General features: G+C 41.7%; 1 protein-coding gene across 4 annotated transcripts in view; it reads right to left on the minus strand.

The window, feature by feature from the left end:
* The window catches only part of LOC119801286 (NADPH-dependent 3-keto-steroid reductase HSD3B3-like), a 47,636-nt gene that overhangs the window by 2,091 nt on the left and 21,026 nt on the right, over positions 1-24,519 (minus strand). The window contains exons 2-6 of one of the 4 annotated variants that reach the window (XM_038311804.2): positions 13,785-14,762; positions 13,624-13,689; positions 3,326-3,521; positions 2,978-3,076; positions 1,319-1,483 (exon numbers count right to left, since the gene is read on the minus strand). In XM_038311804.2, coding sequence (XP_038167732.1) covers positions 1,319-1,483; positions 2,978-3,076; positions 3,326-3,470 — 409 coding nt within the window. In that variant the 5' untranslated portion in view covers positions 3,471-3,521; positions 13,624-13,689; positions 13,785-14,762. Of the gene's footprint in view, positions 1-1,318; positions 1,484-2,977; positions 3,077-3,325; positions 3,534-13,623; positions 14,763-16,603; positions 16,631-24,519 lie in introns of those variants that run through there. The other 3 variants (XM_038311803.2, XM_038311805.2, XM_038311800.2) reach the window with 3 other exon arrangements.

A 24,519-nucleotide genomic window follows, 5' to 3' on the forward strand; every position in this document is an offset into this window, starting at 1 on the left:
TGAGAGTTTGATCCCGAGAAACAACATAAACAACATCAAAAAGATTCCTCCCCCAAATAAAAGCAAACAGTTACTTATATTCATGCATTTCCTTTCATTAAAGGAGGGCCAGCTTTTAATCCAAAAATTCAAGACACATTTTCTCAGAAGTAGCGCAGAACTTACAGCAGGCCCACTCAGGTCCACACATAGAAACAATATGTATTTTTATTCTACTTCTCAGGTAGAGTCTTATGACTGTGCAGTCCAGACCAGCCTGGAAGGTGTGATCTTCCTGACTCAGCCTCCTGAGTGCTAGGATTACAGATGGGCACCAGTACACCTGGGGATGCAGTGTACACTCACAATTAGACACTAACGGCTGGTATTTTTCTTTTCTCATTTAGTAAAGACTAATACAGGATTGAGAATCCGAGTATTCCCAGCACCAGCCTGCAGAGCAGAGTATGAACAAAGGACCTAGGTAGAACTCAAAGGGATCCTTTTGAGTTGGTAATGGAGAATCCCCAAGTAATTAGTTGATTTGGAAAAGGAGCCCGAGTCACTAAATTTGGAGGTCACCTGGAGCATACAAGCCAGGCAAGACCTCAGAGCACAGTGGTACTAAGAAGACTGACTTGGGGATGGGGGACAGTCAGAGTGATCGTGTTATACAGTAAAGTCCTTTATTAAAGTACATCAGAAGCTACTTTCAGAGGCACTAAGCATTTAGGGATGGGGATTTGAGGAAGAGACTGTGCTCTGGCTAGGAGCAGTCTTCAAGAGGAGATGGATGCTGATCTGAAGAGATGGCATTGTGGAAATTGAAACACTGTTGCCTTTAAGACAACAAGTGCTGGGTTCTTCTTCTTGGCAGACCCCTGTGGAGCAGCTGTGGTGGCCTCGACAGAGCAGAGGCCAGGGTCTGCTGCAGAGAGACCCCTGTGGAGCAGCTGTGGTGGCCTCTGCAGAGGAGAGGCCAGGGTCTGCTGCAGAGAGGCAGTGGGTGGATGGACATCAAACATTTGGAGATGGAGTCCCCTCACTTTGGCAGGGAGGAACAGTAGAACTTCCCTAGCAGTCAGAATGTCATGGTTGTGACTTTGTGTCTTTTCTGTCCTACGGACTATCTGTGGGGTCACTGTTCCTTCCTCTCTCAGTCCGGTGTCTTCTTGTAAACATCGAGGACAATAGCCCTGAGTTCTGCTCACTGGGCTGGTAAGCCGAGGCAACCCAGAGCGGAGCAGGCGTTCCACCATTGGCACGTCCCTTCCTGTCCTCATGCTATTTGGCCATTCAGATTTTCCCACTCACTCCATACCTTCCTGAGGTACTGTACCTTTCAGATTGATATCTATGATGGTCTGTCTGGGTATGACACCTGAGATGTCAACAGCGGCCGCGGTATGGATGACAACAGACATGCCCTGGCAGGCTCTCCGCAGGCACTGGGCATCCAGAATGTCTCCTTTCAGCACGGTAACCTTGGCTTTTGTCTTCAACTCTGAGGAGCACAAAGCAGGTCACTGGGAAACCTTTCTGCACGGGATGAAAGATTCCTGACAGAGTAGGCCCAGGCCTTCAAGGGCTGTCAGAGCGTGGGGAACTTGGGGAGGGGGCCTTTCTGCTGAAGGAACAATAATTGCACCACAGTCAGAATGCAGCATTTGTAGGGAAGGAGGGAGCATCGTTTCCACCCCCATCCTTTTGTAGAAGTGAATCTGAGCAGTAAAATGTCATTTGTGCTTTGCACATGAAAACAGAGTTATGGAAACTCATAAACTCATTAAAGCAACCAGAGAACTGGTGGTAGTCAAATGTAAAAAGGGAGAAGTGGGATTTGATTGACAGAGAAGGGGAATCACTTGTGGTTTTGGACTGAGGGAGAAGCAGAGACAGAGTCCTGCCGTGGGAAGCTGTAACAGCGGTCGCAGGTTGTGAATGTCTAGGCATGAAGATGTCAGAATAACCCGGACCAGGAACAGGTTACTCAGACTGTGTCCTCCAGAGCTCCAGTGAGGAGGACCCAGAAGAGGGGGGGCACAGAGATGGGAAATTCAGTTCCGCCCTGATAGGACTCGATGTTTTCTGGGTCTGTGCTGAGTACAAATGGAGAGTCAGCTTAGTTACAAGGGGAAACTTGAGCAGGAATGGGAAAAACTCAGAATGGGCTCCAGTGAGGGTTTAGGTGAGTATTTCTTATCAGATAGATACATTGTAAACGAGGTCTCCTCCAAAGGACCGTACTACATTAGGGGCAATGGATTCTCTTCAGGTTCTTCTCAAATTTAGGGGATGATACCAGCAATCACAATGCTGGTTCACAAAATTGACAGTGTGCCACATGCAGCCTGTACCAATGACCCGCACTGGTTTGAGCTTCATAATTTATATTTGACTTTCTCAGTCTGCTATCTTCTTTCCCGGCTACCTCATGAAGCTGGGATCCTGATGTCCCTGGCAAATGTTGGGGTAAGTGCAGAACGCTCCAGGACATGTCTGCGGACACACATATTTCCAGTGACGGCTCTGTTGTCCCTCTGCCTCCTCCTAATCCATCCTCACTTCTCTACGAACTCTAAAAACGAGACTCCTTTGGAATCAACTCTCTTGAAACAATCCGGTCAACTGAATTTGCAAGGAATGCCAAAGAATCCTTTGACAGAGGCAGAAGTAAAAATCTAGAGCAAGAGAAATCCCTCTCGGGATAGACTCCAGCCTCTGCTGAATGTGTCTACTCTAGGCCCCCATCCCTCGTCAGACAACCCCAAGAAGACCTTGAAGTAGAGAAGGATGGGGGGAAGCCTTTGGGATGGAGGTAGATATCAGGATCTGAGTCTCTTCCTGTGCGGTTTTTCCTCTGCTCTGCTTTGCTACTGACTTTAGACAGACTGGGTCCAAAGGGCTGATGTGCCAGGGCCGGAGGAGCCCAGACACAGGATAAAGTAGACTCACAAGTCAGTTCTTTGGGGAGTCCTGAGATAGCAGGAGGGGATACCTTGAGTGTTATGTTGTAGAGCCACATCTCCCACCTTGTCCAAGACACCACAGACTTGGCAACTGTTCTCCCCTGCCACATTGTGGAGCTGATGTTGTGCTGTGGGGAAGCAGTAGAAGAACCAGAGAGAAGCTACTACACCCCAGCCTTTAAAGGACAGGACTCCTACCCTTCCTTGTCTTATTTTAGCTGCAGGATCGTGGAGAAGTCCGTTGTCTTCTTGACTGTATGTGGCACCAACTGTGGTTATCTCTGTTGAGCCTCTTTACAGATCTACCTGTTTTGATTTGGTGACCAGAGACCCCTCCCCACACCTAGTGCATGTTCACCAGCCTCTAGGTCACTTACTGGATAGCTCCTCCCTGTGTTTTGGAGTGAAGGACCTGTACAAGGCCCTGATCTCCTGCAGATCTTCCTCCTGAGTCAACATGCGGACGACCCTCTGGCCCAGAAACCCTCCTGCTCCTGTCACCAGGCAGCTCCACCCAGGCATGGTCAACACAGGAAGCAGTCGGCAGAGGGAGCAGGCACGATGTAGGAGACCCTGGGGAGGGGTAGAGAGAGAGAGAGAGAGAGAGAGAGAGAGAGAGAGAGAGAGAGAGAGAGAGAGATGCGATGGATTGGTACAGAGTCATGGAGTTTTTACTGTGATGGCATAGTAGAAAAGAGGTGTTTCCTGACCACTTCCTTCATAACATCACTTCTGTGATTCCAAAGTGTGTGGATCATCTTCAGAAAGTAAGCAGAAGGTCACTTTCGCAGCAGACACTAGGCATGCAACCTCTAATTCAGATCAGCTCTGACACCGAGACACCTTTGGATCTCAGTGTCAGGCTGTACTCCACAGTTGCCCCTCTCATATGAGCTGCCACTTCCAAGGCCCAGACTCTTAACCCGTGCTTTTGATAAACCTCACACACACTGGGATTTCACAACCCCTCATTGCATGTGGTTAGTTCCTGCAGCTTCCCATAGACTTCAGAGACCGATGCTTACATTGGTTGTCTTCCTATGAAGAATGCCACAATGTAATGGAGGAAGAGATGCAGAGGTTGAAGAATGAGAAACAGGAACAAGACGTCTACATTTTGCTTGACGTACCAACCTTCAAGATGCTGTGGGATTTCTTTCCGTACACTGTAAATATGTATTGCTCTCATTGGCTGATTAAAAAAAAGCTTCTTTGGCCTATGGCAAGGCAGGATAGAGCCAGGTAGGAAATCCCAGCAGAGCTCCGGGAGAAGAAATGTGGAGTCTGGGAGATGCCAAATAGCCACGCAAGGAACAACATGCCAGTGGAATAATAAATGTCACGGCCATATGGCAATACTTAGATTAATAGAAGTGGGTTAATTTAAATGTAAGAGCTAGCTAGTAATAAGTCTGAGCCATCTGTCAAACATATATAATTGATATTTAGCCTCTGAATGATTATTTAAGAACTTGCAGGCAGGAGAAAAACCTCCATTTATATCAAGAATATCTAACTGTTTGGCTACCCAGAAGCTTAGAAGGCTGGGTCCTTCTGTGCCAATTAACAATCGAGACAATGCCTCACAAGTCAATATGATGTAGGCAATTTGAGATTTCCTTATTTCTGATGATACTAGGTTATGCTGTATATAATCAAGGCTAATCAGATGAGATCAGGTGCATTCAGGGTGGTATGGCTGTAACAGAGACGGAACCAAGCCTAATCAAACATGGCCAAAGAGTAGTCTCTCAGTGTGTTAGCTGTAATGTTCCTTATTACTGTTTTTATAAACTTCTCTTTGTCCCAACTTCTTTGAGAAGCTCACATGTAACTACAGAGCGTGCATATGCTCATCTAAAAGACACATCAATATTTATTAGAATAAATGACTTCTGATTATTTGTTTGTGGGTTGGTTTGTTTATATTGACAATAGTAGGCAAAAAAAAGTCACCTTATGGCTTTGTCCAATCCAGCCTATAGGCCCATGTGGCCAAAGATATCTATAAATGCAGCCCAATACAAAGTTAAGAATTTACTTAGAACATTATGAAAAGTTCATTCCATTTTTTGATTCCATTGTGAGTTTTGTAACCATGAACTTTGTAGGTGAGCAAGCCTTGTTGCGGTTTCCAGTGGTTGAGCATACCTGCATGGAAGGGGCGTGCAGCCCTTCTACTGGTTAGGGTGCACACAGACCCCAGTGTAGGTCCCACATGGGTCGACTTTGTGGAGCCCTCAAACACAGCAGCACATGCTCTCTCCACAGAAAGCACATACATTTCACCCATTCATACTTAAACTCTTCCTTCATATTACCTGAAAGTCATGTAGACACACCTAGGTACACACTTAGATTATAGAACTCGATGGATGAATATTTTCCAATGAGATACATACCCATGCCTATAATACAGTGAAGTGCAAGGGAGGTAACCGTAACACGAGAAGCCCATTGCAGGATGACCGTGAGCTTTTCTCTTTACTCCAGCCACCCTCACTTTTCCAACTAAAACATCCCTTGAGACTCTGTGAGTACCTTGGTTTGACAGTTCCTCATAGAAGAGTATGCTCAGAACAGACAGGTACCCCTTCCCATCACACATGCAGGTGCAGGAGACACAGCTTGCTTGTACACAGTCTGTTTCAACTTTTCAGTTTCCATAATCTTTTTTAAAGCACCATTGTTTTCTTTATTGAAAGTACGTTCTTTTCTCACATAATATTTCCTGATATGGTGTCCCCACCCTTTACTCCTGTAAGCATCTCTCCCCTCCCCTCCCATTTGGATCCACCCCCTCTCTGTCTCTCATTAGAAAGCAACTAGGTTTTTATGTGGTGATGGTGATATAAAATATAATAAGATAAAAAAAACGATCACATCAGAATTGAACAAACAAATGACGAAAAGAGCCCAAGGGAAGGTACAAGAAACAGACCCACTAGTTTGCACACTCAGGAATTCCAGACAACCACTAAATTGGAAGCTACAATGTATTGCAAAGGACAGGGTTTTTAATCAAACAAGTCCTCCACTTGCTTGGTCAGAGTTACCCCCAAGATATTTTGTATTGTTTGAGGCTATTGTGAAGGGTGTTGTTTCCCAAATTTCTTCCTCAGTCCATTTGTAATTTGTATACAGGAGGGCTCTTGGTTTATGTGAGTTATCTATCTTGCTACTTTGCTGAAAGTGTTTAATAGCTTTAGGAGTTTTCTGGTGGAATTTTTTTGATCACTTAAGTAGACTATCATATTATCTGCAAATAAAGATGTTTTGGCTTCTTCCTTTTCAAGATGTACCCCTTGATCTTCTTCAGTTGTGCTGTTGCACTAGTCAAGACTTCAGGTGTAGAGAGAGTGGACAGCGTTGTCTTGTTCCTGATATTAGTGCAAATACTTTGAGTTCCTGTCCATTTATGTTGACGTTGGCTGTGGATTTGCTATAAATTGCCCTTATTATGTTGAGGTACGTCCCTTGTGTCCCTGATCTCCCCAGGACTTTTATCACAAAGGGCTGTTGATTTCTGTCAAGGTCTTTTTTACGTCTAATGAAATGACCTTGTGGTTTTTGGCTCTCAGTTTGTGCCTATGGTGTGTTAGATTTATTGACTTATATATGTTGACCCATCCTTGTATCTCTGGGATAAAGCCTACTTGATCATGGTGGATGATCTTTTTGGTGCTCTTCAATTCAGTTTGCAAGTATTTCATTCAGAATTTTTGCATCTATGTTTATAAAGGAAATTGTTCTGTAACCCTATATCTTTGTGGGTCTTTATGTGGTTTGGGTATTCTAAGTTTAAACTGTCTGACCTATCTGACCCTGGGCTCTTATTTGGTTGGGAGACTTTAGATAATAGCTTCTATTTCTTTAGGTGTTATGGGTGTGTTTAAGTTGCTTATCTGATCTTAGTTATTGAGAAAATCCTTTTTCCCTTTTTTTAGTTTTTCCAATTTGTTTGAGTATAGGTTTTAAAATAATCCTTGTAATCCTCAAGATTTCCGTATTGTCTGTTGTAATAACTTTCCAGCTATGATTTTGTTAATTTGTATATTCTCTCTGCCTTTTGGTTAATATGTATATGGATTTATCAATATTGTAACTTTTCTCAAAGAACCAACTCTGTTTTTTTTTATTCTTACATTTTTGTTTCTATTTTATTTATTTCAACCCTGAGTTTGCTTATTTCTTGCTACTCCTGTTAAATGTAATTCTTCTGTTTGCTCTAGTGCTCTCAGGTGTGCTTTAAGTTACTAGTGTGAGGTTTTTTTTTTTTTTTTTTAATGTAGGCAGTTAGTGCTATGAACTTGCTTTCTAGAATGGCTTCATTGTGTCCCTTACATTTGGGTATGTTGTGTTTTCATTTTATTCAATTCTAAAATGTCTTAAATGTCTCTCTTATTTCTGTCCTATTTTTCATATAGTAGAGAGTTGTTTTCTTCCATGAGTTCGTAAGCTTTCTGTTGTTGTTGGTAGCCAGTTTTATTGTGTGGGGTCAGACAGGATACAGGGTGTTATTTAAACATGTTTTTCGTATCTGTTGAGGCTTGGTTTTTGTCCAAGCATGTGGTCAATTTTGGAGAAAGTTCCAGGAGGTGGGGAAAACTGTACTGAATGCTGGGAGAAGGAAGGCGAAGTGGGAGACACCATGGAGCTGCCACCAGAGTAAGACATGCTAAAACTTTGCCAATAGGTCATGATCTTGTGGTGATGCACAGATTAATAAAAAATGGTTAAATTAATATGTAAGAGTTATCATTAAGAATCTAGAACTAATATGCCAAGTGGTATTTAATTAATATTGTTTCTGTGCAATTATTTTGAGTCTAAGCTAGCTGGTTGGCCCTGATGAAGAAGCAACTCCCTCCTACACATGTGGGTCCCAGGGACAGAATTCAGGTTACCAGGTCTGGCAACAGGCACCTTTACCCACTGAGCCATCACTTTGGAGTAGCCTGAATGGTTATTTTAGCAAACATGATGGGGATTCCATAGGATCAGTTAGTTAATTGCCTCTTTTCCTTCTTGGGCATGAAGTATAAGCCAAAAACTTTATATATGCCTAAGGAAATGGAAAATATGAACGTACAATATAGGGTTTCTGATGCATTGCCTGTGGGCTACTGGAGGCTTCCTTTCTCATATGCTCTCCAAATGGTGGGGTCATAAATATAGTCTGTACAGTGCCTGTGTTTGATTTCCAATAATAGGCAAGAAGAGGCCTGGGAGACAGGCCTGGGAGGTGTGCCTACCTATCCTTCTGTTTGTCCTCTGACTGTTTGCTTTTCTCCCTGCCTCTCTGACCTCCATTCCCCACTCATCTCACTAACTAGAAAACTCTCCACGTCACTCCTCCTCAGCTTTCCTTGAGAATCTGGATACTTCCACTCCCTCTGCTCTGGTGGCAAAGGGTGCACAACCTGCCAACTCAGGATGGGTAGTCTAGTGCCAGGCTCTGTGGTTTTCCCTTCAGAGTCCCCAGTGACTTACAGGTTTTTGTTCACTGCAGCCAGTCTGAGCTTTCAAAGTCAGCACCTCTGACTCAAAGCACATTCCAACGTGCTTCCATTTGCCGCTGCCCTTGAGGGATGCAGGCAGGAATTACTCACTCTGCCTACATCTGGTGCCTTGCTTGTCCCAAGCAGCAAGACATTGCTTGTCTTGGACACTATTGAGAGGGGGTGGCTATGTATCCCCTTGTATGCAAAGATGGCTGACTATGTTACACAGCGATGCTCAGGGGAACAGTCCATCCAGGATATGGATTGCATCAAAGCTTCAAACCCACCAGCTCCTGGGAGACACTGGTTAGATCCAGGAGTTTTTAAGGTAAATGGGTACAGACTGGAGACCATGCGATCACTGTAGGTAGCTTGATGCTGTCATTCTATTTGCAACACGCTCCACACCACAGGACAAGTTATCTGAACAAGGGAGGGCACAGATCCACACGAGGTTCCATAACGTCCTGAACAAATGATTAGCTGTGATAGAGCTCTCTCATGGTTCAGATCTCTATCTCATTTATAGCACCATAAATATATGGTGCAGCCAGGTACAGGGCTGGCAATCCAATGCCGCGTAAGGGTGAAAGGCTTCTGTGTTCCCTGCCAATCATCAGTCCAGATCCTGCACAGCGAGGAATTTCACAAGTCATCAAGCTAGCTTTTGATATTTGACCTGAGGGAGGCTAGCATGAAGCAGGGCCAGAAACACGTCCTGCGTCAGTTCCAAGGTTCCCTTCATGTGCTATCCACTGGCTACTATTTTACTCTTTTTGTTTATTCTGGTTGTTCCAGTCAGGGTTTCCCTGTAGCTTTTGGAACCTGTCCTGGATCTAGCTCTTGTAGACCAGGCTGACCTTGAACTCACAGAGACCCACCTGCCTCTGCCTCCTGAGTGCTGGGATTAAAGGCGCGTGCCACCACTGCCCAGCTTTGGTTAGCATTTTAAAGCAGTGAAGACTCAGGGTTTAAGCACGTCATCATAAACTTCATGCAACCTAAGAGGGAAGGGGCAGTGTCTAGGAAGTGAGCGGAGCAGAGCAGAGATGTTCATCAACAGAGTGTGGTCTTGATCGAGGCTCTGACTTTTCTGGGTGTCTGTGTCCCCACTGTGATGTTCAGTGGCTGCAAATGAGTTTCAAACTCACCATCCCCTGGGAAACACCTAGAATTCAATGCAGGAATGCTAGGCAGTCCTACTGGTGTCAACATTCAGCCAGCAAGTCAAGGAGGCCACTGATATATCAGGGAAAGGGCTGGCTTCAGGCTCTCAGCTTCCCAGTCCTTGAGAGGTCTCATGACCCTCGACAGGTGTCGGGAGGACTGGGAATCCCTGCCACTCCACTGCAGCTGTGCCTTCATACCAGCAAATATTCAAATGCAGGACTGTTGCACTTTTCAGGTGAGGAAATTTCCTGAAGCCCGAGGGAAAAATGGAAGTGGCAGCCCAGGAATTTGGCTCTAACTTGGGGGAGGCATCTGCTTGTGAAACAAGAGAACCCTGTCTTCTGTGTTTGTCCTCTCTACCTTTTGCAGAACTCACTGGCAGCTCGTTTTACTGTGCTGCATCATGAAGGTCCACCTTTGTCCACCACGATTACCCAGAACAGTGCCTGCTGGCTCTGTTTGTGGGGAGACCTGGGGCTGAGTTGTTGAGATTTGCCTCTAGGTCTTTTCCTCATTCTTCCCGTGCTCTCATCCCAGGTACTTTTGTCTCGTTTTGTTTTTAGACAGGGAAGCTATAAAATGTCTTGTATGAGACCTTGTGTGTACCTGGTGCCATTGGAAGCCACAAGAAGAGGGCATTGGATTTCCTAGAGCTGGAATTATAGGTGGTTGTGTGAATGAAAATTCCTGAATGGAAGCTGTGTCTGATTGTGAGCAAAAACCTCCTGCAAGGTGTGTGTGTGTGTCTGCAGAGACTGATGGGCCAGTTGGAATCTCAGTCCTGTGGGGAGATTGGAATTTTGTTGGTTCAGGAGCTCAATATTTTATCTTGGGCTAGTTTTAGCTTTATGAGACATCCATTCCTTGTACCACTCTGTATCTGAACCAATACCTAGTGATAATAAATAAGCTATTAACTTAGAAATAATTTCTAGTAATAATAAGTAAATATCTCTTAATAGTTATTAACCAAGCAAAACTTAAGCTTCCACCAATCCAAGAGCTAAGAATAACATCAGACAGCATCATCCCATGTCTCATTCTACCTGCCTTTCTGGTGTGCTCACCAATGTATTTTAAAGTTGTCTTGATGTGTGACTGTCCTTGTTTTCTAAAATGATAAAAAAAAAAAAAAAACCCCTGTGAAACTGCTTCCATGTTGGAACATGGCTTTTGAGTTAATCCATGTTTCAGGTCATTGTCACTCAAAATGGCTTCAGAACAAACTTAAGTTTCTTTTAAGATGAGAGCTGTGTTCTTACATTGATAGTTGAGAGCTGCTCTCTGTGTGCTGGGAACAGAAGATGGCCCTTTGGTTTTTTTCTTTTTTCTAATATTTTATTACAAATTTTCACCTCCTTCCCTCCTCCCATTTCCCTCCCCTCCCTCCTTCCCCCTCCCTCTCCAGTCCAAAGAGTAGTCAGGGTTTCCTGCCCTGTGGGAAGTCCAAGGACCTTCCCCCCTCCCTCCAGGTCTAGGAAGGTGAGGATCCAAACAGCCTGGGTTCCCAAAAGCCAGTCCATGCAGTAGACTCAGAGCCCAGTGCCATGGTCCTTGGCTTCTCAGTCAGCCCTCCTTGTCAGCCACAGAACATGGCCCCTTTGTAAGAGAAGCGAATGCTCTTAACCACTGAGCTGTCTCTTCAGACCCTCAATTTATCTTCTCCCCGTTTCTTGAACAAAGCTGTCTAAAAGCGGCCAGCAACAACCAATGCCACAGCCTGAAAGGCAGTGATGGCATTTGGAAAACTGTTGTTGGGTGGCTTTGAAGGTCATAGTCTGGCCCTTTGAAGGTCAAACTTCTAGCTTTGTTCTCTTCATGGTTCACCACAAAAAGGCTGGAGAATTCCTAGGCTACCAAAAGCATATAACCTTTTGCTGATTCTTTGTGGGTTTCCCATCATGCATTCTTATCCTGCTCATCTCCCTGTCCCCTCACACCCTCCCTCTACCCTTGCAATCTCCCCTACCAAAAAAAAAATAAAATAAAAACTGAAAAATCAAACAAAACAAAGAAATAAAACAAAACCAAAATGAACAAAAATCAAAAAAGGAAGGAGGAGAAGGAGGAGGAGGAAAAGAAGAATCTTATCATAGAAGCTGTATTATCTTAACACAAGTAAGTAAAATTTTATCCTTCTCAAAATCTCTGATGCAGTTTGACAGATGAGACCTCACCAAATAAATTTTAGTAAAATACAAATACATATACAAAACTTGCAAGTTACGAAGTTGTGAGGACAAATACAAGTTATCAAATTTCTCTCTCATGTTGCCTTTTATAGTCTTAAAAATACTTTTCATTGTGAAAAAATATCTGTCACAGTTATTCTGACATGAATATGCTACTGTTTATGGAATGTATATGTCTAAAACTTCTGTTTCACAAACTCAAAGAATTCTTGTGAGTTCCAGGGAGTGGAATTGAAGGATCCACCTTAAAATGTCAGATACACCCCCTTAAATTCCCTAGTCCTATTTTTTTCCTCTAAACCTAACTTTGTCTTCTGTTCTGCCAATACCTTAAACAGACACCAGACATTTCCGTACCACAAACACTGGACAGGAGCAAGGAGAAGAGCTATGCCAGGATGCCCGCCATGGTCTCTTGCCCATTGCCCACTACCACCACTCAGGGACATGTGGCATTTTAGTTTTACCATAACAGTAAGGCCATAGGGATATGACAGCCCAAGCCAGTTGGAACATACTGGACATGGAGCCTCAGGGTCTTTTTTATGGATATTGTCTTCTCTCAGTCTTGCCTCCTGCAAATTCAGGCAATACTCATTTTGACCCCAGTTCAGATATGAGCACAAGTTTTTGGTGCAAAGGTCTCAGGGGTTCTGCTGGAGTCTAGAGAGACCAGTGGGATGATCAGTAAGTTAAAGAACAATCATAGTCAACAGGGAGAGGTCCCCTGAACCAGTAGGCAACTCTGTCTAGTGGGCTGAAAATTCCCCAGAGAAGGTAGCCTGAGACAAGAGGAAGTGGTTAAAAACCACCATAGGGAGTAGGAGGCACTGTGAGAAGGCTAGTCCTGGAGGAACTAGGCTGGGCAAGGTGACCCAGGATGAGGAGCAGGGTCCCAAAAGCCAGTAAAAGAGTCAGCTTCCCCCTTTCCTTTCCTCCTTCCATATGCTTCCCTCTTTCCTTTTCTCTTATATATAGTATAGTGATTAAATGTTTTGGCTGTAGACTCTCAGTAACCTTCTGTTTCTTGATTCTCCTCATGATTATGCAACTTGCTTATGTTCAACAACACTTTAAATTCATATTTATGTTCAAAGAATTCTGCCTCTTCCCTACTTATGCCAGCTATTTGATAAAAATCTGTGTATGCTGTACCTTATTTTTGTCTTTATTCACTCTTAGTTGCCTACCTGATCAGACACTGTTGACATATATGTGAAATAGGGCATACACCCTCAACACAGAAATGAGCTAGATGACACTCATCGATGGCATTTATAAGGGCAGTGCCATCAACTATGGAGCACACATGGAGGTGGTGAACTGAGAAGCTTTGTATAGTGAGTGAGCAGGGAGCTGAGAAGTGTTAGCGGAAGACACGCCTGCTCCTTCTCTTGTTGGTAAATTGATATGCACTGTTTATACATATTGGGAGCCAAATCTGAGAGCGTGAATCCTCCAATTTCAGACACAAGCATTTATCTCAAACGTCCTTTAAGAGCCCTTCCCCAGACAGACTCCCTCTCTCTCACCCCTGTGATGAGGAGAAAAGAGAACAGAAAACAATTAAAGGTGTTCAAGCCATTGAGCCCCCAGAACAGAGGGTTAGAACAGCTAGAGCAATCATTGCCAAAAGAGGTTATTGCTTGTCTCATGGTATCAGAATACCTACTGGGGGAACAACAAACAGGAAGCTCACTCATGTAACCAGAAACTTTCCTACAAGGCCAGGATTAGTTGCTTTGTATTGCTGTCAGTAGACTTCACTGCCAAAGCAGTTTACAAAAGCAAACATTTAATTGGACTTACGTTTTGTTTCCAGGGGTCGGAGATCTGGGTGACAGCAAGCACAGCAGAGAGAGCTCCTTTCTAGATCTGGAAGAGGGGGTAGAGGTTGCTCTAGGAGCAGCAGCTGCTCAAAGTCCACCCTCAGGGACACCTCTGCCCTACTCCCTTTCCAACATTTCTACCAATGGGGACCAAGGATTCAAGCAGGTGAGCCTGTGGAACTGTTCTCTAGTTACAATATTTATATCTACTTTATCTTTTATCATAACAAAGGAAAACTATAACTATCTTAACTCCCAACATTTACAGGGTGTGTCAATCTTTTCTCGGCAGTGGACAGGTCAATATCATAATTCTTAGCACTGTTGGTCAATACCAACTTTCTAAATATCTTTGTCAGTATCATAATTCTCAGCATTGTTGGTCAATACCAACTTTTCCAAGTATCTTTGTCAGTACCATAATTCTCAGTATTCTCGGTCAATACCAACTTTTCCAAATCTCTTTAGGTCAGTACCATGATTCTTGCCATTATTGGTCAATACCAACTTTTCTCAACATGTTATCTACAGTTATAAATATCAGGTCAATACCAGTAAGAGTACAATGACATTGCTGTTCTCAAATACCAGTTCAAGTCTCTGAACAGCACTAAACCTTTAGTCTTCCCCCTTCTCAAGTGAAGAGGGGTTTTAGTCATTTCTTATTTTGAGTCTTTCTTTCCCTGAGGGGAAAATTTAGGTCTTAGTTCTTAGGTTCAATATTTTAACCAAAATGAATTCTATGTCCCAGAAATTAAAAATACTCAAATGTTCAGCCTGCATCTCAGTTCCAAAGCAAACAGGATTCAAACTTCAGAAAATTGTAGTCATCGCAGTCAGGTCATCTCAGCAGGGCCTCTGGGTCTGTGTGTGTCCCAGGTTTCTGGAAGCAGCTCAGCATCTGTCCCTCAGTGCAGCATGGCACCCTGCAGTGTAGAGTGCTGGCAGCAGTTCCTGCAATCAGGCACTCCTCTCTGTTGGGGGCAAGGAAGACTGGACCATGAATTCTTCTCCAACTCCTTTCTCCAACTCCTCTACGGGGCGTTTGCACTATGATGCCATCTGGTCTGCCGCTCCTTACTGTATATTCAGTCATCTCATCCAGCTTTTATTTTCTTTCTGTGAAAAAAGAACATAAACACATCCTTGACCCTAAATATGTATAGGTCGGGTCTTTTTATAATTCATTGCAAGGGCTTTTAAAAAAATATATTTATTTATTATGTATACAATATTCTGTCTGCATATATGCCTGCAGGCCAGAAGAGGGCATCAGACCTCATTACAGATGGTTGTGAGCCATCATGTGATTGCTGGGAATTGAACTCAGGACCTTTGGAATAGTAGGCAATGCTCTTAACCACTCAGCCATCTCTCTAGCCCCATTGCAAGAGCTTTTACACCTTGCCTTAGCAAAGGTCACCTTGGTGTCATTATGTCAGATCTATCTGTAGCACATCTGTCTGCAACTTTTATAACTTGCTTTCAGGGAGCCATATCACGCTCCATGATTCTTTTTATTATTAATCGTATATGCGGTTCTTCCATTGGAAAATCCATTTGTAAAATTTTGCATAACATCCTTTAAAGGATCTTTAGCTATAACATTAGCAAAATATAGTTGTGCAAATTACAGTAACAATCATCTGAAAAAGATTATTTTTCTGACCTTTGAATTCAGAAAATACAATTGTCTAAAAATTAGCAATACCCCTTTTGGGCCTATGTACAAAAGATGCTCAAGCATACCATAAGGACACGTGCTCAATTATGTTCACAGAAGAATTACTTTATCATAGCCAGAATCTGAAAACAAACCAAAATACACCTCTTCTACATATGTGATAAATGAGATATAATATTCTATACAATAACCGCAAATATCATAAAGTATCTTTGAGTATCTCTAATCACACAAATTGAAAAGCCTGTATAAAAAGAACTTTAAATCTTTGAAGGAAGAAATTTGAGACATCAGAAAATGGAAAGATCTACTTTCTTGCTAAGATAGAGCCAACACAACAAAATTGACAATCTTACTGATCTCAATCTGCAGATTCAATGCAAATGCCCATTAAATTATAACAAAATTCTTCACAGACCTTGAAAGAACAATTCTCAACTTTATAAGAAAAAAAAAAAACCTCAGGATAGCCTAAACAATTTTAAAATCCTATATAATCAAGGAACTTCTGAATGCATCACTATCTCTGACTTTAAAACTTCACTATAGATCCATAGTACTGAAATCAATCCACCTTGGATACGATTTCACATGCCTACAAACAGCAGACTTTTGACAAAGAAGAAAAATTGTGAAATGGAAAACAAACATGTTTAACCTTTTTATTTATTTTTAATTGACCTGAAGCTGCAGTTCTCAGAGGCTACCTTATTTTAAACCTGTCTTTCAGTTTCCAGTTGAAGCTGTGCCTCACTGTAGGGGGTAGGACACAGGCTCTCCCCACCTGCCAGCCTGCCTTCTCAAGCTCTGGTGGGCAGATTTTTAACTATCTTTTTTTATTTTAACTTGTAAATCATAAAATTAGGAGAATTTCTGAATCCTCTCCTCTGTTCTATTGACTGACTCTGGGGTACTGACTATGTGAGGTTAAATTTGTTCTCTAAATTTACCCTGTCTCCTGCTTGCTCTCCCCCCAACAAGTGTGTTTGATTATCTGGCCACTATGCCCATGTGGCTCCATAATCTCAGCAGTAACCTGGTGATTTTTTGGGGCCAAAAGTCATTTTCCTTCACTTTTTCTACCCGTTTATGTAGTATGAGGTGAGTGGGCTGCATCCCACCACCCGGCTAGCTTAACCCCTGAAATAACCACACAGAAATTGTATTAATTAAATTACTGCCTGGCCCATTAGCTCTAGCCTCTTATTGGCTAATGCTCACATCTTGATTAACCCATTTCTAGTAATCTGTATAGAACCTCGTGACTGTGGCTTACCAGCAAGATTCTAACCTACATCCATCTCAGGCTGGAGATTCATGGCATCTACCTGTCTCTGCCTTCTTCCTCCCAGAATTCAGTTCTGTCCTCTCTGCCTACCTAAGTTCCACCCTATCAAAAGGCCAAGCAGTTTCTTTATTCAGCCAATGAAAGGAATACAAGTACAGAAGGACCTCCTACACATTTAGCAAGTGATAAAAGTTGTAATTCTGCATCTATCATGCTTATAGATCTAATGTCTCTGCCATTGTTTCTGCTCTACTTTATAACTCACTTTAGATATCAACATATATAACTGAATACTTTTTCCTTATCCCATTTATATAACTGTTGGGGCAGCTGACCAATCCCTGCTTTCTTGGGCATGGCTGCTCCAGGGGAAAAAGGTACCTTTAAAAAAATCGGGTTGGGGATAGGCGACCCTGTTTTTCCTCCTGCTTGACTCTCTGCTTCGCTGGAACCTTGGCTTTGTAAGTGTATCCCACTTTCTCCTTTTATTAAAACGGATTTATTCTAAAAGGACTATTTTTGGTTATTTCCAAATTCCTCCGACCACCAGTACACTTGGCGCTCTTGTGGGGCTCGAACCCACGACCCTGAGATTAAGAGTCTCATGCTCTACCACCAAATAAAGACGGATAATGGTCCAGCTTATGTCTCTAGGAAAATTAAATGTTTTTTGATTATTACAATAGTAAGCATGTTACAGGCATACCCTACAATCCTACAGGTCAAGCAGTCATTGAAAGATCAAATACAACTATAAAGGATTTGTTAAACAAACCAAAGGGGGTGTATAATACCCCCAGAAATAGATTACATAATGCTTTACTAACCTTAAATTTTCTCAACGCTAATGAGAAGGGGACAACGGCTGCAGAAAGACATTGGATAATAAAAAAGTCTGCTGAATTAAATCAACCAGTTTATTTCAAGGATGTGCTGACCTCACAATGGAAGCCAGGGGATATGCTGCGTTGGGGAAGGAGTTTTGCTCTTGTCTCCACAAGAGAAGAAAAATTGTGGATACCATCAAAGTTAATAAAGTTTAAAGAGGAGAAACCCCTTAAAAAAGAAAAATAACAATTCATACACAAGGATGGTAAACATATTGATGGTAAGAGAACTATAGTTTGGGGGCAGGGTTCTTTTCTTATCTCCACAGAAAAACACTCACCTTCAAAGGATCTGAGGGACCCTGGATATCTAAATACGGATGGATGGAAACCAGTTACAACACACTAAGTATCAACAATAACATTGGATAATCTTCGTGAGTATGAAATACACTTTTTTAAAATGTGTGTCAATGTACATTTATTTATAAATATTTAGAGCTGGTTTTTGGAGTTGTACTCTGGCCCAGTCCCTCTCCAATTCCAATCCTGTTTATAAAAGATTTCTCAGAGTTTCTATCTCAGGTTAGGAGTCATGTTATGAGACAAAATAATAATAGTAATAATGATAGTAATGATACTGATATATTTGCCTTCTGTGCCTTCCCTCATATCTGTGTCTGTCTTCAATACACCTTTCATTGCATATATATATGTCTGTATATGTCTGTGTAGATAATGCTTACCTTTCCCGTAACAAACAAAAAAATTTTTCTTCAGTAATCTTTAAAATTTCCAGGATGAAGATGGGGCCCCACAACATCAACTCCAACTGGTTATTATGATGTCATGTTTTTGTAGCGCTAAAGTTAGGCCTGTTTTTTGGTACCAATTGCACAGAACACTTTTAAATAGTGCACATTTTTGACAACATTCTGTCCAGATCTCCTCAAAATATTCAGAGGCTAGACACATTCTTCCTAGATAAAATGTTACCCTGGGTATTTTACCGTCATTTGCTTTCACAGGACCCCCTGAGAAGAAAAGTCACCCCTATGTCAGCTGAAAGCAGTCTTAGATGACGACGCCCCCTCTCCCAACAAAGTTTACTCTCGGGTTTAGGGACACTAATTGGTGGCTGATATAGGGTTGAGGGGTTGAGGGAGGTATTATATGGACTCAGGGGTATAAACTATGTATATATACATACACACACACACATATATATATATATATATGTTAAAAAAAGGAGGGATTAACTGGTCTAAAGGAATAATTGATATTTGTGAGTTATTGTTTTTTGAAAACTGTATTGGTGCTGATTCTTATATATTGATATATTGAACATTGTATGAGAGTATGATCCTACCTCTGTTTGAAACAATTGTTAGATTGAGATATATACCATATTGCAATGTACATCTCTACCTCTGATATTATTTATGTAATGACATTGTTTACCATATTGCAATGTACATCTCTACCTCTGATATTATTTATGTAATGACATTGTTTACCATATTGCAATGTACATTTCTACCTCGGATATTATTTATGTAATGACCCTGTTTACATTTGGAAATCATTGTCTTCATTTATTGCACAGTTGTCCATTCTATTAGTCTTAAAGTTAGATAAGTGTTGAGAATTATATGTTTGTCATATTTATATTTAGGATAATCAGGTTTTTTAGAGACATAGAGATTATATTTAATATAGATAGTATAATCTTCTACCTCTTCGAAGAGCTGTAGAACATGGCCTTTAATCTAACCTAGAGTTTTGTACTTATGAGACACAATCACCTCTGGCAACAATGCTCTACTCCCCAGAGAACCTTGAGCACCAAAGGCACTCCACTGGGAGTTTGTCTTCTTCTTGGCAGAACTGGCCTTTGGGCAAAGAAAAGCTCATACCTTCACTACTGACTAAGATACCAAATATCTATAAGAAAATAAAACAGAATTGTCTTATCTTGCCAAGACAGGATAGAATAGTTCTACTAAAGGTTCATTGCCATTGAAAAATGGTATGTCAGGTAGTGTTAGGCCTTAGGCAAAGTTGGTTGCCTCAACATTGCTAGCGAGACTTTGTGTGGTTACCCAGGTAGACAGTTGTCTCTGTCATCTGTTGCACATTTTGGAAGTTTCTCGTTTGTGCTTCCTGGTTGCTTTAGTAATATTACTTCCCTTCTCAGATCTTTGATGGGGTTAAAGATTAGATAATTGTAGCTACCTTCTACATTATTTAGACTTCCTGAAGTAGAATGTGTTGTAAAATTTGTTATATGTTTCTCGCCTAATATTGTTTGCTTCTTGTAATTTTATATGATCTATTCCCATTGTATATAGTTGTACTTGGTTTCTGAATCTGCCTTAATTAGACAAAAGGGGGAGATGTTGGGGCAGCTGACCAATCCCTGCTTTCAGGGGCGTGGCTGCTCCAGGTGAAAAAGGTACCTTTAAAAAGAACCGGGTTGGGGATAGGCGACCCTGTTTTTCCTCCCGCTTGACTCTCTGATTCTCTGGAACCTTGGCTTTGTAAGTGTATCCCACTTTCTCTTTTTATTAAAACTGGTTTATTCTAAAAGGACTATTTTTGGTTATATCCAAATTCCTCCGACTGCCGATACATATAACTTATTTACAAATTTTTTCCTCTTAATTTAAATTTTGTCCTACATTTCTACATTCCTTTAAATTCTGATCTCTATTTCTGAGCACTTAATACTCACATATCCACCGATTTTTTTCTCGTGGGTCCCTCATGTCTAGTCACTTCTTTTTTTGGGGGGGGGGTTGCAATTATCCTCACATCTGGGTCCCATTATGCTGGGATTTGATGCTAGCCAGGACCCTCAATTATTTCTCTCGACCAGACCCTAACCTAAACTATCTCTCTCTGGACTGGTGTGGAGTCACAGAAATAAAGACACTACTCACATGAATTTATCAGGAGGGAGATTCTCAGTGGTCCTTCATGAAGTCCTGAGTTCACATCCTGAAGAATTCTTCTCGTTTATTCTTCAAACAGTCTTTATATCAAAACTTAAGTTAGGGGACATACATTAGCATTCTGTCTCCTAGGTAACCAGGTTAATGGCTTTCAGTCACATCCACAACTACCTGTCTACTGTGTATGCTAGCTGTCACATAGGTTTGAATTAGCATTCCTCTTAGGCATCCTCCAAATTACAAAGAAGGAGCCTGCTTGTTGGGGTTTCTGTCCTGCCTGGTTCCCACAGTTGTTAGGTCCCAAAGAATCACCCAGAAGGTCTACATACGTTATAAAATTGATTGGCCCATTAGCTCAGGCTTTGTATTAGCTCCAACTTATATTAACCCATTATTCTTATCTATGTTAGCCACTTGGCTTGGTACCTTTTACAGTGGCGAAGGTCACATCCTGCTTCTTTGGTGTCTGGCCAGGATTGCACAGAGAGCTTCCTTCTTCCCAGAATACTCCTGTTCTCATTGCCCTGCCTCTACTTCCTGTCTGTTTGTCCTGCTTATGCTTCCTGCCTGGCTACTGGCAAATCAGCATTTATTTAAAACATAATTGACAGGATATAGAATTGTCCTGCACTATTGATTCAAATAGTATTTTGCCCCTATACCCATGTAGGATGATCAATTTGCACATCAGGACTGCTCTGAACCTCCACCAGAGTTTCCTTGGGCGTCGCCCTGCCCAGGCATAGGTCACCACCTTTCTGGTCCTAATGTGTGTGCTCGTGCTCCACCTCCCCAGACCTTTAATCATTCACTTTACCAGATAAAACTGTGTTCTGCAAGAGCGCCAGCTGTAGGAGGTTCTTCTATGTGTCATTTTCATTGGTTAACCAATAGAGAAACTGCTTGGCCTAATAGGGTAGAACTTAGGTAGGTGGAGATGACAGAACTGTATTCTGGAAGGAAGAAAGCAGAGAGTCGGAGAGAGCCACCATGGAGCTGTCAGGTCAGACAAGCTGAATCTTTTCCGGTAAGCCGTGACCTTGTGGTGATATACAGATTATTAGAAATAGGTTAAATCAAGATGTGAGAGTTAGCCAATAAGAGGCTAGAGATAATGGCCAATCAGTGTCTTAATTAATACAATTTCTGTGTGATTATTTCAGATGTAAGCTAGCCAGGTGGCTGGAACAGAACAAAACCTCCCCCGGCTCTCCATGCAACAGTTTGGTGGCCCAACGTGGCCAACTAAATCTACTTAAAAACCTGAGAAAGCTCAATTTTAAACACAGAAAAAAAAACAGAGTTTAACACAGCTTTTTGCTGTTTGCTGGTAGTGTGCTGCAGAGAGATTTTCCTGACTTAGCAGTAAAAACAAAACAAAACGAGAAGAATAACCCCCCACCCTTTTAAAAGGAGGCTTCCTGGGCCCTGCCACTGGTGCAAACTCTGGCTATGGAGCATTTGTGGGCCTGATGTTTGTGTTCCCACTTGGAGTTAGGAACAGAGTTCCTGAGACCATGCCTGTGCTTGGTGCTCCCTGCCTGGGCAGGCAGTGGGATCAGGTCTACTAGGCATGCACAGGCAGGAGAGCATGGCAGATTCCTGCTGCCATACACAGGGATTTTTCCACACTCTGCAGGGCTCTGTGTGGCAGATTTGGCTGTACCTCAGATAAAAAGAGCTTATGTGCTGCAAACTCATTCTCAGAGTTAAAGTGCCGAGTGTGGCTCCTACCTGGTGGTCCCAGAGCTAGCAGAAATGGTCCATCCACCATTTTGAAATTGGAGAGAGGTGGAGCCAACATCCAGAACAGCTGCAACCAACCTGCTTAGCATTTTAAAATCTCTTCAAGACAGTAGAGAATTAAAGACAATGCAATAGGACAGATTCAGACATAAAAGACCTCTAAATTGGTCACAATCTTGGATAAATGTATGAGGCTTGGGAGAGAGAAGAAAAAGAGTATAGAGATTCCTAAAATAAAGTTAATGCTTTAAAAAAGGGTAAAGTCTTTAAAGAGACAGAGTACAGATAATCATAGTTTAAAGGAAATAAAAAAATGAGACACGTAAAAATGGAAAATTCACACAGAGTCTGGATTCTGTATATTATTGTGTTTTCTTTAAATTTTTTGACTGTGAAGGAGCTAAGTACAGAGAGATGTTTCATTGTGTGGGCTGTTAAGCTAAACCAGCATGGATGTTATAAAGGTATTATGACTTCAGAATTTGGGTCTAAGGATATGATGTTTTGGAAAAGAGGTTCTTCTTTTGTTTTCACAGAAGATGAGAACCTGTGGATTGCCTCTAGGCAAATATGGTTTGATAGATCACGCCCTCCCGAAAGGTTTCTGTGAACACCCTCAAGAAATTATTTTGCCCAACTGGTGACTGAGATGAATCTAGCACACAGGATACACCTTGAAAGACCTGATTAACAGTGCCCCCAATCAACACGAAGCAGTATGGATAAATCTATGCCATATTCCCAAATATTGTTTATAAATGTTCTTTTACATTTAAAGGGAGAATATTATATAGATACGAATAATTTGCATTGGTATAAATCTTGCTTAATTGATATAAATTTAAGGTCAATTTTGTTATATGTATATGTATTTCTGATCTTGATTAAGGTATTGTGTAGCTCATTTAAAAATGTAATGTATAATTAAGAAATATAGGTTAATAGGTAATCATCTATAACAGTCAATTTGTAGTTACATTAGTTAGATTTTCTAGATGTGCATATTTTTATTTTTATTTATATTTCAGATAGGCATTCTTCAGATCTTTCAAAGACTACAGAATATGGCATTTAAAATATTTTAATAAGTTAGGACTTTTCATGATAATGAGACACATCTGCTCCTGGCAGCACCAAGCTACTTCGTGAGGATGTTGGGCATTGAAGATGCTCCTTATGGAGTTAGTTATGGAGTTTCTGGCCATTTGGGCCAGAAACTGCTCTTGCCTGGACTGTTGTATAAACTTGACATGACAAACCCACAGAGAGATGACTGCTGAACTTGCCAAAAGGCGAGATGGTCTTTCGGGGTTCCTGATTCATAAAAGAGTCTGTGAGACATTCTGCAGGATACAGAAGAAAGTGACTGAACTGTCTTTGAAATTTCCTGCTTCCTGGAAAAGTCTGCTGGATACTACGGGCCTGTAGGCTGAAGATCGATGCCCCAATGGTACAGAATAACTTTGGGTAGGCAGCGAGATGTCTCTGTCATTTCTAGAGTTTTGGAAGTTGCTTACAATGCACTTCCTGTTTACTTAGGTAATATTATATCCTTCTGGAGTCTTTGATGGAATTGAAGAATAGATAGATAGTTATAGTTTTCCTTTGTTATAATAAAAGTTAAAATAGATATAAATATTGTAACTGTAATTCTTGCTTGATAACTGTTTTGTTATAGGTAATTTTACTATGTTAAAGTTAAAGCCTTCCTTTCTTTTTAAACAGAAAAGGGAAAATGGTGTGAGAGGTCCTTCTGTTTATGTGTTGGTTTCATTGGTTAATCAGTAAAGAAACTGCTTGACCTGATAGGGCATAACTTAGGTAGGCAGAGAAGACAGAACTGAATTCTCGGAGGAAGAAAGCAGAGAGTCAGAGAGAGCCACCATGGAGCCTCCAGGTCAGACATGCTGAGTCTTTCTCAGTAAGCCACGACCTTGTGGTGATATATACAGATTATTAGAAATGGGTTAAATCAATATGTGAGAGTTAGCCAATAAGGGGCTAAAGATAATGGGCCAGGTAGTTATTTAAATGAATACAGTTTTGGTGTGATTACTTCGGGTGTAAGATAGCCAGGCAGCTGGGAACAAAGCGCCACCCTCTTGCCATCAACAGAGCAACAACATCCTGACCTTTTGTTAGGTTGTAACTGCCTGTCTAGTAGGCTAGTGACCATCCTCATGTGGGGCCTATGGCTTTAGAGCCTGGATGCCACACCATACAGAAATATGGGCCTACAACAGTTCAACAATTTCATTGGCAGATAAGCTTAATTTGTTATGTTATTGTCACACATGCAATTCATATGGATTAAACTCTTTTTAAAACTATTTTATAGACTCTTTGAAATTTCATAGAGTGTATTTTGATCCTATCC

The sequence above is a fragment of the Arvicola amphibius genome, chromosome 14 (genome assembly GCF_903992535.2).
Source record: "Arvicola amphibius chromosome 14, mArvAmp1.2, whole genome shotgun sequence".
In the NCBI taxonomy this organism is placed as follows: domain Eukaryota; kingdom Metazoa; phylum Chordata; class Mammalia; order Rodentia; family Cricetidae; genus Arvicola; species Arvicola amphibius.